This window comes from Muntiacus reevesi, chromosome 7 (genome assembly GCF_963930625.1).
Source record: "Muntiacus reevesi chromosome 7, mMunRee1.1, whole genome shotgun sequence".
NCBI classification, from domain to species: Eukaryota; Metazoa; Chordata; class Mammalia; order Artiodactyla; family Cervidae; genus Muntiacus; species Muntiacus reevesi.
Window position 1 is genome coordinate 10,454,118 of NC_089255.1, and position 18,779 is coordinate 10,472,896.

The following is an 18,779-nucleotide window of genomic DNA, read 5'->3' on the forward strand; positions in this document are numbered from 1 at the left end:
CCTTAAAAACACAGATTTTAAATGTTTTCTTTGCCATGGTAAAAAAGGATAGTGTATCAAGTTTAAATATTTGCGAGTTTCAGATTTAAAGAGAAATTATTTTAATATTCTTTGTGTAATTTATGAAACATTGATCTTATTTCTATATAGTTTTCCTGATAAAGAAACATGTATTAAATTCCTGACACAACAATGTGCTTGTTTGGGGGATTAGACTAAAATGCACTATTAAAAAACTTGGTAGTACATACTAGGATCAAAAGCGTTAAGCCGTAAACCTAAAGTAGTTACTAATAACCCATGTGACCTAGCACAAATCATCTAACGTCCGGAATGTGTCAAAGGCACAAGCGTTCAAACTTTGATGTTTTACCCTATAATCCAGCCCACACTAAAATATATATATTACTGAAACACAGTTTCTTCTCCTAATGTTGAGCTTTGTTTTTTCCTATTTAATTTTATATTTCTTTTTCAGAATGAAATGAATAACCCAAGTTGATTTCAAACCACTACGGTTTGAAAAATCCTAGATTACATCATCTCTGAAATCTCTAACATTATTTTGATATTCTAACATCAGTTGTAAATGATTCAGTTTCCTATCTCAGGTAGAAATCTTAATTTTAATCAAGTAACTTAGTGAGTATTCATTAATATTGATTGATATAAAATCAAAACAAGTTCAGAGGATAAATCTTCTAAAATCCTAAAGTATTTTTTAAATAAGAAAACTCTAAGATTGCATAATGCCGTTAATATAACCAAAAGCTTAAATCGACCTGTTAAATTTCATTTTCAGAACTCAAATATCTCCTTGGCTGACCTACATATTCCAGTAGTCAAAGAAGCTGTATCTTCACATCAAAGAAAGTAACTCCTATTTGACTCCCAAGAACAGAGAAAATCAATAGATGACCAGTCGCAGTTAGTAATTCCAAGTACTGAGGATTAGCAAAGTAATAAACACTCAGAAAATTCTAGGTGCAAAAAGTAGATTAGAAACAGCTTTACCAATGATAAATACAAAAGTTCTTATTTCTTAACACAACAGAATTCAATGCACATGTCTTGTTTAAGTTTTAGGCAAAGAAATCAAGTTTATAATCATGTTCACTGTAGGTACATCTATTTACTAATTGGATGTGCTAAATAGGAAAGAAATTTTTGCTTCCCTCAATACAAATATTTTAAAAACTGCACATGAATCACATTGCTCTTTAGCAGTAACTGTGTATTTTTAAAACTAGTATGGTTTACTATCAGTGTAAACATACAGTCTTCAGACTGGATGAACCAAAAATGTTCACACATTCCGTCATTCTTACAGCTATAGAAACGAGAATGAGCTTATCCTGAAATACTTAGAGCATCGCCTCTACGAAAACTCCAAACTGTGCTTCTTTTATGCAAGAAACAAACTGGAATAGCCTCATAGTCAAACACTTTTCCCCCCATTCATTCCTAAGAAAAATCTTAAATTTCTTCTTCCTTGGGCCCTCAATGTCTCTAATAAGTTTAGTCCTGTACCCCTAATATTCAACCAATTCAATCAAAATTAAAATTCTCATGGAAAAGAGTTTGGAGTATCTCACTTCACCATTCTTCTGAATATGCTAAAGAATTTTATTTTTTTTGAGCTAGTCCAGAAAGAGATGCAAGACAAAGGAAAACTTTTTTCTTAATTTTAATTAAAACTACCTAGGTCAAAAGTTTCCAAAGGATAAAAATAAAGACAATGACTGATAGGTACTTGTTTACATTTGCAGATTCTCAGATCTCCTTACATCCTAAAAACACTCCAACATGGCCAATAATTAGTGTAACTGGCTTGGAACATATTTAGAATAAATTGTATCTTTTTAAAGTATCAAATTCCTTAAAACTCAGAAGCATGTGAAGATTTATCTTCTGTTAGTTGATGTGCAAAAGTAAATCTGACATTAACAGGTTCATGCTGGAAGTGACACCAATAAACCATTCCTTGTTTGAAATCATACAATGAGATCAATCTCTAAGCAACAGCAAAGCTTAATTTCAAAGTAGGAAACCTAATTTTTTTTTTAATTTTTATAACTCTCAAGAACATACATGAAAATGGAAACCAGGTTAACAAAGAGGGTCTTTTACAGCCTGGGTTAAGAAATAGAGGAGATTTGTAATAACATGTTGTCTCACTGAAAAATGATCTGTACAATAATTAGCTCAGTAGCCCTTTTTCTACAAAGGTAATAGAAATTGCCCACTCCAGTCCATCTAGGCAACTATAAACTATAAATTAGTAAAACTTTTCTGAAGTTAAGAGTTTATAAAATAAAAAATCTGACCTGGAATTTTAACTCAGGGTTGTAACTTTGCAAGATTTATTTGAAACCAAGTGAGTTTCTACATGTTACTTAATCATGATGGTTGAGCTGAATCTGTACCTATGTGAGAACGGCAATGCGTTCTGAGTGGGTTCAGGCCGTGGCTCTGAGTTCTGCGTCATATCAGGCGTTCTCTCATCATCTGTCCCATTGATGCTTTCTGGTGTTAAAGGAGACTGAAGATCCCCGCCTGCTGATTCCTTTAAAAAAAAAAGAAAAAAGGGCGTGAGGATTAAAAAAGTGTTACAGTTTTGTTAAAATACACAAGATCATCTAAAAGTTAAAACTGACCCTGATATATGCTTACTTTTGAAATATGGTCATATTTCAACTGAAATTTGAATAAGACTTAAAAAATGAAATTTAAACAGAAAAAAAATTTTAAGTGAAGCAATGCACAAGAAAACTATCTGAAATGATACAATTTAAAAATGCAAACCTACAATTTAGAAATATAGCTTCAAAGAACTAAAAAACTTTCAGGTTATATAAGCAATTAATTGGTTAGATGTTCAAATCATTACTTGAGAAGAAAAAGAAAATAAGACAAAACAGCAAGATTATTATTTATTATTTATGGGAGGGTAGGAAGAGAAAGAATGAAATCTTAAGTCTCAATTTTTTTATATGCCATAATTTTCAGTTCTAAGAGTCATTTAGAAAAGTAACTGGAAATATTCCTGCAACACATTATATACAATAATGTTAGTGTATTTCAGCTTTTCTTGTCTGCTACTCATAATATTATCTCTCTTTGCAAAATTTCCTGTTTTATTTCTAACAAAGTGAATTTAAGTTATCCCACTGGAAAATAGATGGAATTTAAAACAAAGCTCACTCTGACACTTACTCTCATGACTGTCATCACCAGATTATCTAAATTTGATATTAGAAATCAGAATGAGGTGTCATTGGACAAACCCATTAACCACGGACGAACCCAGCACAAGATGGTTAAAGAGCAGCTTGGTGGACCCCTTACAATCTCTGACCAATAAACTTCAAAACTGAAATATTAGGCTAAACTAGGCAAGAAAATGAAAAGATCAGTATTGAATAGGGGAGTGGCTGGGGATGGTCATAATTTGTCAACCCGAAAGAATGTAAGATCTCCTCAAATAGAAACAAGATGAAAATGTGTAATATAGGAAAGTGCTTATAACTAGAAAAAGAGGATGATATAAGGAGATACCTAGATTATGATATTTATGTACTTTATGTAACAATTGTCACTCATGGAGAAGCACTGGAAAGAAATATGGAAAAGTGTTAACGTGGTGAGATCAACTTCCTTTTCTGGGGCTTTTAGTTTTATACGGCTCTGTGTGTTTTATTTCACATTTAAATATTTGAATAGTACCACAATACTATAAATCATACAAACTATCAAAAGATCAAAAGACTTCCTTCTTGATTCCACATCCTCACCTATTTTTCAATTATTAATGGAACCTCCAGTTTTACATTTAATTTTATTTCTTTTAAATTTTTCATCTGAATCTACTGTTTCTATTAACTGATAAGTCAATGCACAAATAGTTTGCAGTATATTCTGACAACATGAAATTGCTTTACAACAAAGTCAAATCCTACTGAGAGAACAGTAACTAAAATGGCTATCTCTTGATCAATCATGGGCCATATCAATTAGCCTGGAAAAGTTTTAAGCAGCCAGTAAGAAACCATGAGGTGTTCATATTTGGTTTCAATAAATCAGGAAAATTTTTTCTCCAAGAAAGGCCAAACTAAAATAATCCAGGTTGACGGTCCAATCAACTAAACAGTAAGTTGGCTAAGAACTGATTCAGTGAAAATGACAGCAGAAGCAAACTGCTTTGTTAACATGAAAGAGCACTAATATTAGCACAAGGACCTGCTAGAACTGGTTGATAAGAGTGAAAAGGAGATTAGGATTAAAAGAGAGAGAGGAGGAGTCTTCTAATTTCTGGTTCTTAGGACCTTCTGGAATGAAGAAAGAAAGTTGATGAGGCATGGCTGTTGGGGAGGATAGTACTGTTGATGCCACTGAAGCAGGCTGTTCTCAGAGACAAGCTAAGAAGGAGAAAAGGAAGAAAGGGCCTCAGGTTGCTTTTCTTCCGGAGGCTCAAATATTCACTATATTTAACAAAAGGCATATTTAAGTTACCCTAGATGCTATATCTAAAATGAAAACAAAAGCCCTGAGCATGTTTTATTTTTAAGGATGTTTGCAAAAAGATCAGCATTTGCTCAGAAGAACGAGAAAGAGTTCCAACAGTACATGAGGGCAATGAAACTCCTTTGCCCTCCAACTACTCCAACTACCATAGAGGTAGACAAAAGTATTGTGTGAAACCCAAATTTTACATATGCTAAAAATAGCACTGTGAAACTTGTTTTATTTAGCATATTCCAAATACCTAGTTGTTTTTAAATTAAATTCTGTGCAATTTCCTATCCAACTGTAGTTATTCATTAAAAACTTTAACTTTCATAAAATCTATATTTTATATCTTTAAATCAAATATCAAAATAAAAAGCAAGAAGTATATTTGGCAGAAACCAATAAAATTCTGTAAAGCAGTTATCCTTCAATTAAAAAATAAACAATTTTTTTTAAAAAGCATGAAGTATATTTGCTAGACTACAAACTTTGAAAAAGTAGGATAATTTCTCTTTAGAAAGGGACTCCTAAGCTAATATGGCTAGCACGTCTATAGTAAACGTTTAAGGGAAAATATATCAAATAATATATTCTTTGATCATAGTGATAACAAATAAAAACTTTTCATTTTAAAATATAAGAGTATCAAGGAAGCCAAAACTAGAAGATAAGACCATATTATAAAAAAAAAAAAAACCTGAGCAAGGATGTAAAAGATTCAGCAAGTGCTTAAGAATTCTCTCTCCTCATTTATGAAGTGGCAAGAAAGCCCTCCCTTGAAAAAAGCAAAAAGCCCCAGAAATATCTTGAATCACATGGGAAAGAAATGATGCTGGCTCTCACTGCAGGCCAGGCCTTCAGGGTGCTGTCACCAGCCTTCTCTCTGGTGTCTGTTCGGGGGTATGTGCCACAGCAGGAGAGTGGGTGTCACGGGTTAGCTCTACGTGAAGAAAAACAAATCTCCGGAAATTGTAGACCATCAAATTTGGTATGGTTTATATAAGAAAGATTCACAATCAGGATTAAAAACACATATCTGCACTGTTCTTAATTTTGGGCTTCCCTGGCTCAGCGATTAAGAATCCATCTACCAATGCAGAAGACACAGGAGACCTGGGATCAATCCCTGGGTTGGGAAGATCCCCTGGAGGAGGAAATAGCAACCCACTCCAGTATTCTTGCCTGGGAAATCCCGTGGACAGAGGAGCCTGGCGGGCTACAGTCCACGGGGTCACAAAGAGTCGAACACAACTCTAAGAAACATTCATAATCTGGATTAAAGACATATGCCTTCACTGTTCTTACTTTGGAGAGCATATAATTATATGAAGAGAGCTCTAGCAAATCTTTCCTGAGGCTGTAAATGTTGTTCTTGTGGTATTTGGTTCAGTAAATATGAAACTTGTCAAATGATACTTATGACAAAGAAGGTATCATATTTAATGTATAGGTATTCACTAATTATAAAGGTATATTTTTGGGCTAGATATGAATATATCCTAGACTAAATAATATAGTCTAGGATAGTAACAGGTCTAAACGCAGACCACCTTTCAAAAAATCCATTTATACCAAGAAAATCTAAAACACTCAAGATTTATTGCATTTGAAATGTCCTTAATACATGATATAGTTCAAACCTCTGACCTTATAGATTCAAGAACCACTGCCCAAAGAGATCAACTGACTTTCATAGGATCGAATAGCTAGTCACAGAGGTCCTAATAATCACTTACAAGAAACCAGTGCCATTTGGGCAAATACAGTTTATTGCTAAAATGGACATTTTAAAAATTATGACATTTACACACACACACAAAAAGAAACTGATTTTCTCTGAATACACACACTCAGACGCATGTAGAATCTATTTTTTCTATAAAGTGAATTCTAAAAAATCTTGAGGAAAAAGTTAAGACATACTAAATATAAATCAAGATAGCCACTACAATATGTTCAATGTTACACAACCTGACATATTAAAAGGAAAAAATAAAAAGCCCATGACTTTTGCTTGGCTGCAAACAAGTGATGGAATTAAGTAGATTTTACTCAATTTAAAAGTCTTAGTCAACTGACAGCTAAAAATTAATTTTTTTTCAACTCCAATGAAGAAACATTTGGATATTATTTGATCATATAGCCCCTTTCTCCATTAAGTTAACAGAAATACAGTATTTTGCAACTGTGAACTTTGTAAGAAATTTCAGGTTTAAAGTCAATCATCACTCTTGATTATGTATCATTGACTGTTTAAAAGATTCCCATGAAAACATGAGAACATAAGATCTCCAACAGAGAAAAGGCTTTAAAATAATGTCTATTATTTAAAGAGAGATGTGAAAGAACCTGACAACTAACACATGAGTTCATGTATTCCTAGAGATGTTACCTTGATGAAGACAACAGGAAGATCATGACACACCCACACATTTATACCGCCTGTACAACCTTAGCTCAAGAGTCTAAGAGGGAATTGGCTAATTCTGTTCTAAATGCCAGACCCCTTTCAACACAAGCCTTTAGGGGGATGGAAGGATTTATCTACAGCAGTGTTGCTCAAAGTGTGATTCTCCAGATCAACAGTCTTCAGCATCTCCTGGAAACCTGTTAGAAATGCACATTCTAAGGCCCTATGTCAGCCCTTCTAAATTTAGAAATGGTTGGGACTCAGCAATTTGTATTTTAACACGTCTTCCAGGGGCTTCTGATGTAGGCTTTATTTAATTAAGGCATCTGTATTTTTCTAAATAACACTGTCAAGGCTTTATAGCATCATCTTCCCCATTATAGTCACATTACAACTCAACTGTTAACATTAAGCCTTTACTACACACTGAGCACTTTGTAATCCTTACTTAATGCTCATGACAACTTTGTAAGGAAATAACTTATTCCCATTTTACAAATTAAAGAAAATACTAACATGCCTAAACTCAGAAAACTATTAAGTGTTAGAGTCCAGATCAAAGCCAAGCTCTGGAGTCTACATTATTGCCATTATTGCATGACATTGTCAATGTGACATTATCGTTATCATATTTATTCCACCCAACAATCCTGTAAGGTAAGTAATGTAACATTCATGTTGCAGATGTATTAACAGACTTAGATTAAGTAAAATTTTCAAGATCACATAGTGGTAGAAAAAGAATTTATGTCTAAGTTTGACCTGAAAATACATATGCCTAACTTGTTTGCAATACAGCCTTGAAGAAAAGCAAAAGCTGTGACTATCTATATATATTATCTATATATATCTATATATTATATAGACTATCTATCTATATTATCAGTTATCACATTTAATCTCTTGACTCCCTTTGCTGAATTCCTGAGTAATATTCTATTCTCCAGGCAGAGTGTTAATTTAGTAGATTGGATTAAACCAGTGAAAATCAAGCTCAAAATGAACAGAATCAGCGTGGCCAGAGATTACATGGTTCAAAGTAAAACAGAAATATTAATGATCTCTGTAAGAGACTGTCATACAAAAAAAGAAAGGGGAGGAAAGAGAAATGAAAATACTTTTCCCCTCTATTTCTCTGGCTTCTGTAAATTAACAATCAGACTTCAAATATTTTTAAAAGATAAATTAAGGTCAGAATATTTTGGTTCTCAAATGCTAATGTACTTAAGACATTTCTTTACTCATTGTATTTCACAGCACTTTCCAAATATAAACATCTTTGATTCCCCTGAGGAAAGTAAAAGCTTAAAGACATTCCTTCCACCAAAGAGGAGCAGGGACCATAGCAGCAATGTGTAACATTTCATGACCAACTAAACAAAAACAAGTTACTATTTAGAAACAGGAACTAAGTACAATGGCAAAGTGTAATCTATACCATTTTATTAGAGTCTTTGGTATTCTTTTATTGAATGTGCTGGAGCATCCTGCAGTGACACTAGAATCATTCACTTGAGGAACTAGAGCTCCCAATGTGTACTGGCACTAAATTTTAAACAGGCTTTTATGTTTAAAAACATCACTACATTATCATAGCATTTAGGGAGATTCAAGGGAAGTTTCAAAATGATCATTCATGCTATTCCGGGTCTCTGCAAATATAGAAAAGGAATAATGGAGCTTTGGCTTCAATCCAGAGTTCACCTTTGGCCTGTGAGGAAATGTGTACTTTAAGCATACTTAACAGAGCTCTCCTTTCCTCTGAAAACACTCAAAACTCTTTATACCAGTAGGGTTTACCAAATAGAGTTGGGTGTCAGGGGCGGGGAGGAAGGAAGAGCAAAATATTTTCTACAATGTTCCAATCATTTGGCTAGTCACAAAATTCCAAAGCAATCACTATCTACTTCCTTAAGAAAGTTTTATGTAAATCAGCTACTTACTGACATATTCCACAGAAACATTTGTAACATCCAATCCTTCCTTTTATAAAATCTCCTAAGGACACTTCAAAAACATTTAGCCTAGAGAAGAACCCAGTATAAAGCTGAACCTTACCCGTAAGATTTCAACTGAAATAAAAATTTTAGCAAAGTATATTATTAAAAAGCTAAAAGTTAACTGGCATTCTCTGAGTCATATTATTACATTAAAACCTTTGTAAAAGTACTGAAATGCAGCTATTTAGTGAATTTTACTTGGAGATGTAATTAATTTCCAGCTGAAGAAAGACTACAATGGACAAGTGGTAGGTATTAACTAACCTGTTAAAGGAAAAAGTGAGACTTTTTAAAAACCTACAACCTTTGGGTCTTAGTGCTGAGATGTAAATGTCCCAATTGTCAGATTTAAACACATGTTAAAATAAGATAGAACTATATTGTTTATATATTTTAATTTTCTGTACACTGTGATGACATCTTAAAAAATTTTCTAAAAAAAAATAAAAAAAACAAAACAAACAAAAAAAAAACACCTTTCTAGATAGCCAGTTCTTAGAGACAGCAGGGGGCTACAATGGGAGCATGCCTTGGGGGAGACAACATTCCAAGGGTGGAGTGTTAGGCAACCGGGAACCGCCCCTATGGTTGAGAGCCAGTTGAAACCATGCAGATTAGTCAATCCTAAACTGTTCCCCCCGCCTGCCATTCCCAAGAGAAACCCCAGTACAGGCTCTAGCCTTGGTTGGGTTCCCCTGAACGCCTGCGCTCTGCCCGCTGCCCAACCTGAGGCGTCCTGCGGCCCCCTAGAGGGGACACGCGTCCTGTTAGGGAAACGGTGGAACCGCCCAGCCTGGCCAGGCACCACAGTAACATCGGCATGAATTACTTTATGACAGGAGGTGCTGGTAAGGAGCATGGGACCAACAAGCCACCACCGACCGGAAGAATTTAGGAAAGCTCAAAAGGGGATGTCACGTGCCCTACCACCTCCCAGAATCCTTCTCGCTGCATCCTTCTTGCTGGAGCAATGCATGTACCCCCAGGAGGGACCCTGAGTCAGAACAGTTGGCCAGAGACAGCCCGGGAACTAATGTCATCAGCAGAAACCCCCGAGACTGCAAGTCACGTGACAGGGCAGGCCCCCTGCGTCCCCTTCGCCTGCTGCGCCCCTTCACAGTAAAGTCTCCTGCTTGGTCAGCACACGTGTCTGCGGGACAATCCATTGCTGAGTGTCAGAGAAGAGTCCACTTTTGGGGCCCTAGCAGGAGTTACCTTCCCTGTTACCTTCTAGGACCTGGGAGTACAATAAACTTCTGTTTCCCCAAGCGTCTCCCACGTCTCCTCTTGCAGCCACACTCTACTGATCATCGCAGAAGACAGACAACAGGGCAATCTATGCTCTTTGCCTACAATTGTTTTCAAGTTGTATGCATATTAGAAAACTGACTTTTAATTGCTAAACAGATCCCCCCCCCCCCCAATGAGACTGTTATACACGTTGGTATATAAGGGAAAAATCCTTACTCCACCAGTACAGATCAACTGAAGAGTGCATTTCTATGTCCACTTTGAAAATCACCTTCATTTTGCCATTATTTTTCTAAATTTATCTCTGGCATAAGGCATGATATCATCTAAAATGAACAAGGAATAGAAATTAGACACCCACCTGTGAAGGTGTACTGGTAAGTTCCATCTTTTCCTGTGATTTCTCCTTTGCTAGTCGAGCAGCTTCTTTAAATTCCTGAAACTTTTCTGCGAACTGAATGCAGAAAGACTACATACATTAACCAAATAAAAATAGGTCTTAATGTCCACTTTTACTCTAATTTTCTTCCATTTTACTGAATAATTGACTCTTACACAAGCAACTTAGCCCTCAAATCAATTATAGGCATAATATGAAAATGACAGAAAAATAAACCTAACATCAAACATTTGCATACCATAAAGTACTCTGACAAATCTCATTCAAAAACATCATGATACAACTAAGTTCGAATTTGGTGTCGGCTAGCTTTGCTATGTCCCTCCTTGGTTGTTCAGATATACTTTACTAAGACCAAGGCAGGGGACGGGGTGGAGGTTGGGAGTGAAATCAGTAAAGATGGGCACACTTATCACAGAGAAATTTAAATCACCTAAATGTCCACTCCTAAACATCTCTGTATCTGGAGCAGGCCTTTAACTTTTACTAGGATGTTGACTCTTGTATCACATGAGGCATTTTATTTTCAGCAATACAAACAGCAACATTTATTACTGTCTCTGATGACATTACTAAAGTTTCATTACCAAACATCCCTAAACAGCAGCAGAAAGGAAAAGCAGGTCCCCACGAAGGTCTTTAAGATTGGTAACAATTTAAAAAATTACTTTTATGAAATGCTAACTCTTAGGAACTCAAGGTAATCTAATAAAGGTCATGGCTACAAACAGTATCTCTTTACGCACTGGAAGTGGAAATCACTCTCCCACTGTTCTCAGAGACAATAAGCTAAGGTTACAAAATAACCAGATTTTTTAAAAAACTGAAAATCTTTGTGCAGCTTTAAACATCTATTAGAGTTGGCAATAAAAACATGAAATTACAGGTCCCTCTCAAACCTGATAAACCAACCCCAATTTCACTTTCATCTTGGGAAGGAAAGCTTTGGAAGGAAAGGCTCATGATATTCTGACCTACTGCAGAGAAACAGAAGGTCAAAATTAAAGCTGTTATTATAACAATTTTCCTTCTTACCTTAGACCTGTTACCCCCCACCTACAACTTGTAAATCAGTAAACTGAATCTGCATTATTATACTAATTTAATTGAAGAGAATATCATATTACTGCTAAAAAAAATCTGAATATACAGCTAAAAAGGTAACGTTCACATTGTTGGAAATGAGATAAAAGCAAAACCAAAATTAGTCTTTATGTAATTTGAAGTAGTACATAAAGTTTTTCTTACACTAATTTGGCATTCCAAGGTAGTTAATGTTTAAAACTCTTCTCAACTTCATAAAGACCCAAGCTGCTGTTAATTTTTATAGACTTAGGTTTCCATGATAACAAAATACCACTTGGAAAGCACTCTAACAATCCAAGCATAGTTGAAATTTTCCTCATCCGTCAACCTTAGGAGACCACACATTTCTTTTCAGTGCTTCTGCTCTCCACATTTTGAGAGCACCTTGTCTACAATTGCCTTCAGAGACTTCTCCAATCTCTTATAATGTTCTGTCCATGTATGGTTTTTTAATGATAAAAACAAGCCAGAATATTTCCATGCTTGCTTCTTTTATGTAAAAGATTATATACTCCTCTGGGCCCCCTACAAAGCACCAACCTTAATCTTCAAGGTAGCTTGGAAAAGAATTCATGATTTTGTACTTTTGAACCAAAACATTCTGAAGAGATTGATCACAAGCTCCTGGAGCCAAGTCTAGAGAATAAATAAACTAGGGCTGACTAATAGGTCGTTTCCTAATAGTCAATCCACCTTCACCATACAATACTAGGATTCACTACCAGTCAGTCTGGTCAAAAATATACACTAACTTTAAAGAGGAAAAACAAATTCTTTAACTATAAACACCATTCTCAGAAAAAATATCAGATAAGAGGAAACAATATGATTGACAGATTTTAATAAACTATTTCCTTGTCACATTAGTTTTTGCCCATAACTTGAAAGATGTAGTTATAAATAAGAACCAACTTAATATAATAAAAAATTACTCAGGTTAAAAAATCATTTCATACAAGTTTGAGAAATTAATCCACAACCTAGTTTCTTTGTTGTCAGGAAATTCAGCAAGTATAATATAATCATAGTTTTAATGTTTTTGCTATAGGGTTTAATAGACAATTTCAAAAGAAAAGTTCCAAAAAGGTTCTGAGTAATGGCAAAAATATTAGAATAAATGTGTAATTTCCTGAGGGGATTGTTTACGGAGGGGCAACGCTTAACTGGATGCCTATGTCCCTGCTTTGTTGAAATACTTTGAGGCTAAAACTCTCTTTTACCACAGTTCAAGAAATGTATTTGGAGAATACGGTGGGTGTAAGAGAAGCGAAATTAGGCAACACTGTTTGTCTTAATCATTGACGAAAGTTCAAACAGTCGTAAAACTGAGCTTTCAACTCTAATTTATATTTTAAAAAAAGACAACAAAAGCATTTGAAAACAACATTAAGGAAGTTTTACAACTAAAACCAAAGGAAAGAAAGATTATTTTAACTACTGAACTAATTATAACCAAATCAATAAATATTCACAAAAGTGTTAGATTTTTTAAAAAGAACTGATTTTTAAGAATCTGAATAATTTCTATAATTAACACAGTTTGGGTTTAACTTAAGTATTAACAGAGTATCTAACAAGAGCCTGACTACCCTGCACTTAAGCAATTTCAGTTCTCAAGTCATCGGATCTTATGTATCCCAAATCATACCCTGCACTTAAGCAATTTCAGTTCTCAAGGCATCGGATCTTATGTATCCCAAATCATACATAAAATATGGTTCAAATGTAGGCTTGTTCTCGTAACTGAATACTTCAAACAGAGAAGTTGTAAACATAAACCTTCGGGTCTGGTGAGCATTAAATGTGAAGTATAAAGGTGAGCAATCATCTCCTGGATCATCTCATTATCCTGACATTGCTTCCTTTTCCTTATAAGCTCTTTCTTTGTGGACAGCCATAAGAACTCAAGATGCTGCTTGTATGAACACTTCGTGGCTTTTTGTTTCTATGCAGGACAACTGTTTTATTTCCAGTATTTTGCCCAGGTGATGTTCTGTATTTTATCAGCCATTTGAGCCACAGCAATTTACTTGGTTGGTTCCAAGAACTCCTCAGGGGGTCTCTTAGATCTTACTCTGTGCTGTATCAGAGAGCTCAGAGTTATTCTCACCCAAACAAAGCATAAAACAGAATTTATATGTGCCTGCTATTATGTCAAAAAGCTGAAATACCACTGTCAGCTTGAGTTTCCACAATTCAGAAGTTTGTTTACCTATATTGCAGAACATCAATAAAAGGTGCTATCCACCAAGCAAAGTCCATATTAATGTGATAATTCCCACCTTTTACTTCCTACCATACCTAGTTAACCACACAAATGCCAATACCATACATACGAACAATGGTGACTGCATTTAATGTATACAACGTTTCCAGTTGACAGTGGAATCTACCGATCTCTCACTTCTTACTCTAAAGTCACTACAGTTGTTACAAGAATATCAAAGAAATTTCTCCTACATTTTATACTCTCCATTTTCCATTACATATATAAGATGTCTGACCGGAAGATGCAGATTTCCACTTGGATCTTGTGATTTAACTTACTTTCGAAAGATGATGCTCAGAGGAGAACCCCAGTCCATAAACAGTATTTGCCCTGCTATCGGCCCACTGGCCAAACTTCTGAGATGTTTTAGTAAATGTCATGTTTGGAGTGATGGTGCTGTTAATTATTGCCTGAAAAATAAAATAAGTATGAGGAACCAGCCAAAAATTCGCCAATAGACAATCAAGCACCGGACTATTCAGTTACACAAAAACTTAGGATTCCTATTGAGCCACAATGTTAAGTATATGAAGAGAGCTAGAGAAACAGTTTTTAACATTTTAAGTGATAATGTGGAAATATGGTAATAATAGAACTATAAATACAATGGCACTCTCACAAATTTCAACACTTAACAAGCAAAATAAATGTTCCTGTGATGCACAGAATTTTAAAGAGTTTATAATGTACTCAGTGTCTTCTCTTTGAACATTTAGGATTACTGCCTATGAATTTTGGGTGATGTTCACTGGAAGCACTAGGTTTTAACAGATGCTTATTTAAAAGTAAAGTCTCCCTCCTGAAAGCATCTTACAAAAATGAAGACACTAAATTTTCTGTTTGAAAACTATTTTCTAAAATCCATCATCAAGAATTTTCTTAAAGCCAACTTACCTGAAATATACTATGATACAGAAAAGATATTCAATCATTTAGTAAGTTTTCCTCTACTCAAGAGAAAAACAGACCCCAAAATATATACTTTACTTCTTGATGTATAAAGTGGTATAAAATCATGTTAATGAGACTCACTATCATTTTTTATTATAATATAGTTCCTTAGAAAACTAATATTGGGCTTCCCTGTTGGTTCAGTGGTAAAGAATCTGCCTGCAATACAGGAGACCCAGGTTTGATCCCTGGGTTGGAAGATCCCCTAGAGAAGGCAATAGCAACCCACTCCAGTGTTCTTAGCTGGAGAATTTCATGGACAGAGGAGCCTGGCAGACTAGAAAACAAGCATCATTATTTTATTAAATATTAACTTTGCTGATCAGTTTAATGAATTTCAACTGTCCTTTACCACATTAAGTTCATTCAGTCCTTCTGCCAGTACTTCTAAATCAGTTTTAGTTAAGAAGTCTAATGACTTTGCAATTGAGATCGAGACTACAAAGTGATCTCAGTAATAATAAAACAGATAATGTCATCAAATCCATAAGCAGTTACTTGGTGAACTATTAAACTCTGAATAAAAATCAAGCATTTTCAGAACATAGCTAAATCTATATACCACATGAACAGTAAAAATGTACATATTTATTCACTGTGAGGTGTTGATGAAGTTATAATGAGTGCCTGATACTTGTCCTACTAAAGTAGACAGTAAGAGCATAGTGCCTGGCTTTCTCTCACGACATAGTCATGTTATCTGGTGTTACATGAAAGCCCTTCTTCTCGATTTTTACCTCTGACAAAATTTATATACTAATATATTGCCTTACCCTTTGGTTCAAAAGCTGTTTTTCCTAGCATGTCATTCTAGATCCTATAAAATGTAGCTAACAATTGCTCTAACATGTGGCATTAATCACTCAGTCCCGTCTGACTCTCTGCGATCCCATGGACTGTAGCCCCCCCAGCTCCTCTGTCCATGGGATTCTCCAGGCCAGAACACTGGACTGGGTTGCCATTCCCTTCTCCAGGGGATCTTCCCGACCCAGGGATCAAACCTGCATCTTCTGCATTGGCAGGAGGGTTCTTTACACTGCTGCTGCTGGTTACTGACCTATTTCTTGCTATTTCAAACTTCTTTCTGCTCTTATGTTTAAGAGCTCCATTTTAATCTCCTTTCTGAATCTTTCCTTGCCTGCATATGACTTGTTTTGGGATTCTTTAATCAGTGAACAAAATTCTAAAATAATAGATGATTCTGCATTTAAAATAATTTATTAGAATTCTTAAAATAGAATGCTACTGTAAATCCACTTTTAAAAAAACTTAGTTCTTTAAAATTAGTATCTATGACTCTCAATCCCACAGTTCTTGCTTCTTTCAAGGAAAAATAGTAGAAATGCTGGGTCATTACTGACACACAGTGCCCTGATCCTAGCCCCTGGCTATGCCGATGTCTGCAGCAGGATTAGGAAACCTCTGAGCAAACTTGACATGCACAGTAACGGCCGTAAGTGACAAACAAACAAACATTTTCTAATCAGGAGCACCTAAAGGCTTTCCCAGCTCACTGTGCTGTGCAGAAACAGAAACAAGGATAGAAAGAAGAAACTCACTCATTTAGCTACATCAAATAAACTACCAGTGCTTAACCAAAAAACGACTTCAATGGGGAACTGTAGTAGTTCAACTGAGATCAGTTCAGTTCAGTTGCTCAGTCATGTCCGACTCTTTGTGAACCCATGGACTGCAGCATTCCAGGCCTCCCAGTCCATCACCAACTCCTAGATATTACTCAGACTCATGTCCATTTGAGTCGGTGATGCCATCCAACCATCTCATCCTCTGTCGTCCCCTTCTCTTGCCTTCAATCTTTCCCAACATCAGGGTCTTTTCAAATGAGTCAGTTCTTCATATCAGGTGGCCAAAGGATTGGAATTTCAGCTTCACCACCAGTCCTTCCAATGAATATTCAGGACTGATTTCCTTTAGGATTGCCTGGTTGGATCTCCTTGCAGTCCGAGGGACTCTTAAGAGTCTTCTCCAACACCACAGTTCAAAAGCATCAGTTCTTCAATGATCAGCTTTCTTTATAGTCCAACTCTCACATCCATACATGACTACTGGAAAAACCATAGCTTTGACTGGACAGACCTTGGTTGGCAACGTAATGTCTCTGCTTTTTAATAAGCTGTCCAGGTTGGTCATAGCTTTTTGTCCAAGGAGCAAGCGTCTTTTAATTTCATGGCTGCAGGCACCATCTGCAGTGATTTTGTGCCCCCCCTCCCCCAAATAAAGTCTGTCACTGTTTCCATTGTTTCCCATCTATTTGCCATGAGGTGATGAGACCAGATGCCATGATCTTAGTTTTCTGAATGTTGAGTTTTAAGTCAACTTTTTCACTCTCCTTTTTCATCAAGAGGCTCTTTAGTTCTTCTTTGCTTTCTGCCATAAGGGTGGTGTCATCTGCATGTCTGAGGTTATTGATATTTCTCCCAGCAATCTTGATTCCAGCTTGTGCTTCATCCAGCCTGGCATTTCACATGATGTACTCTGCATATAAGTTAAGTAAGCAGGGTGACAGTATACAACCTTGACGTACTTCTTTCCTGATTTGCAACCAGCCTGTTGTTCCATGTTCAGTTCTAACTGTTGCTTCCTGACCTGCATACAGATTTCTCGGGAGGCAGGTCAGGTGGTCTTGAAGAATTTTCCACAGTTTGTTGTGATCCACACAGTCAAAGGCTTTGGCATAGTCAATAAAGCAGAAGTACATGTTTTTCTGGAACTCTCTTGCTTTTTGGATGATCCAACGGATGTTGGCAATTTGATCTCTGGTTCCTCTGCCTTTTCAAAATGCAGCTTGAACATCTGGAAATTCACAGTTCACATACTGTTGAAGCTTGGTTTGGAGAATTTTGAGCATTACTTTACTAGCGTGTGAGATGAGTGCAATTGTGTGGTAGTTTGAACATTCTTTGGCATTGCCTTTCTTTGGGATTGGAATGAAAGCTGACCTTTTCTAGTCTTGTGGCCACTGCTGAGTTTTCCAAATTTGCTGGCATCTTGAGTGCAGCACTTTCACAGCATCATCTTTGAGGATTTGAAATAGCTGAACTGGAATTCCATCACCTTCACAAGGTGTGTTCGTAGTGATGTTTCCTAAGGCCCACTTGACTTCACATTCCAGGATGTCTGGCTCTAGGTGAGTGATCACACCATCGTGATTATCTGGGTCGTAAAGATCTTTTTTGTATAGTTCTTCTGTGTCTTCTTGCCACCTCTTCTTACTATCTTCTGCTTCTGTTAGGTCCATATCATTTTTGTCCTTTATTGTGCCCATCTTTGCATGAAATGTTCCCTTGGTATCTCTAATTTTCTTCAAGAGAGCTCTAGTCTTTCTTATTCTATTGTTTTGTTAATAGCATCAGTTTAAAAAATAACTAGATAACAGAAAATGTGATAGAAACAAACTTAAATGAAACAAACTTAAAAAAAAAAAAGAACTTTTTCACTGAGTTATATAAGAGCCTCATAATTACAAGCTGCAAAGTACATTCAAAAATGGAAATGACAGAAGCAATAGTTCATACTGCTTCAGAAAGAAAAACACATGAGGATTATTTAATCACAATGGACTTGGGCCTACTTTACTTTTATATACCATTTAACTGCCCTCTCTAATAACCACATCTCATCTGTTGTTTGGGCCAAAAGATAAATATGAGTTACACAGAACTGAAGGTTCGAGTCAGGAAAAAGAGATGCATTAACATTCCAGGGTCTGAGATTATAATAATTAATATCTGTTAATTTTACTAAACAGTTACAAAATGTTGCAAAATTATTCATTAAAGCAAATTTCACAGAAATTAATTGGTGCTATTTCCCAAGTCCTATAAATCCTGAGTAAAAATGAAAAGAGGATCAATTATTCAAATAAATACATGTTAGTTACTT

At 35.7% G+C, this 18,779-nt stretch overlaps 1 protein-coding gene across 1 annotated transcript in view; it reads right to left on the reverse strand.

Annotated features, from left to right (window-relative positions):
• HOMER1 (homer scaffold protein 1) overlaps positions 1-18,779 on the reverse strand; it is a 126,603-nt gene that overhangs the window by 58,786 nt on the left and 49,038 nt on the right. The window contains exons 3-5 of the mRNA XM_065940420.1: positions 14,204-14,335; positions 10,532-10,624; positions 2,427-2,566 (exon numbers count right to left, since the gene is read on the reverse strand). Coding sequence (XP_065796492.1) covers positions 2,427-2,566; positions 10,532-10,624; positions 14,204-14,335 — 365 coding nt within the window. The remainder of the gene's footprint in view (positions 1-2,426; positions 2,567-10,531; positions 10,625-14,203; positions 14,336-18,779) is intronic.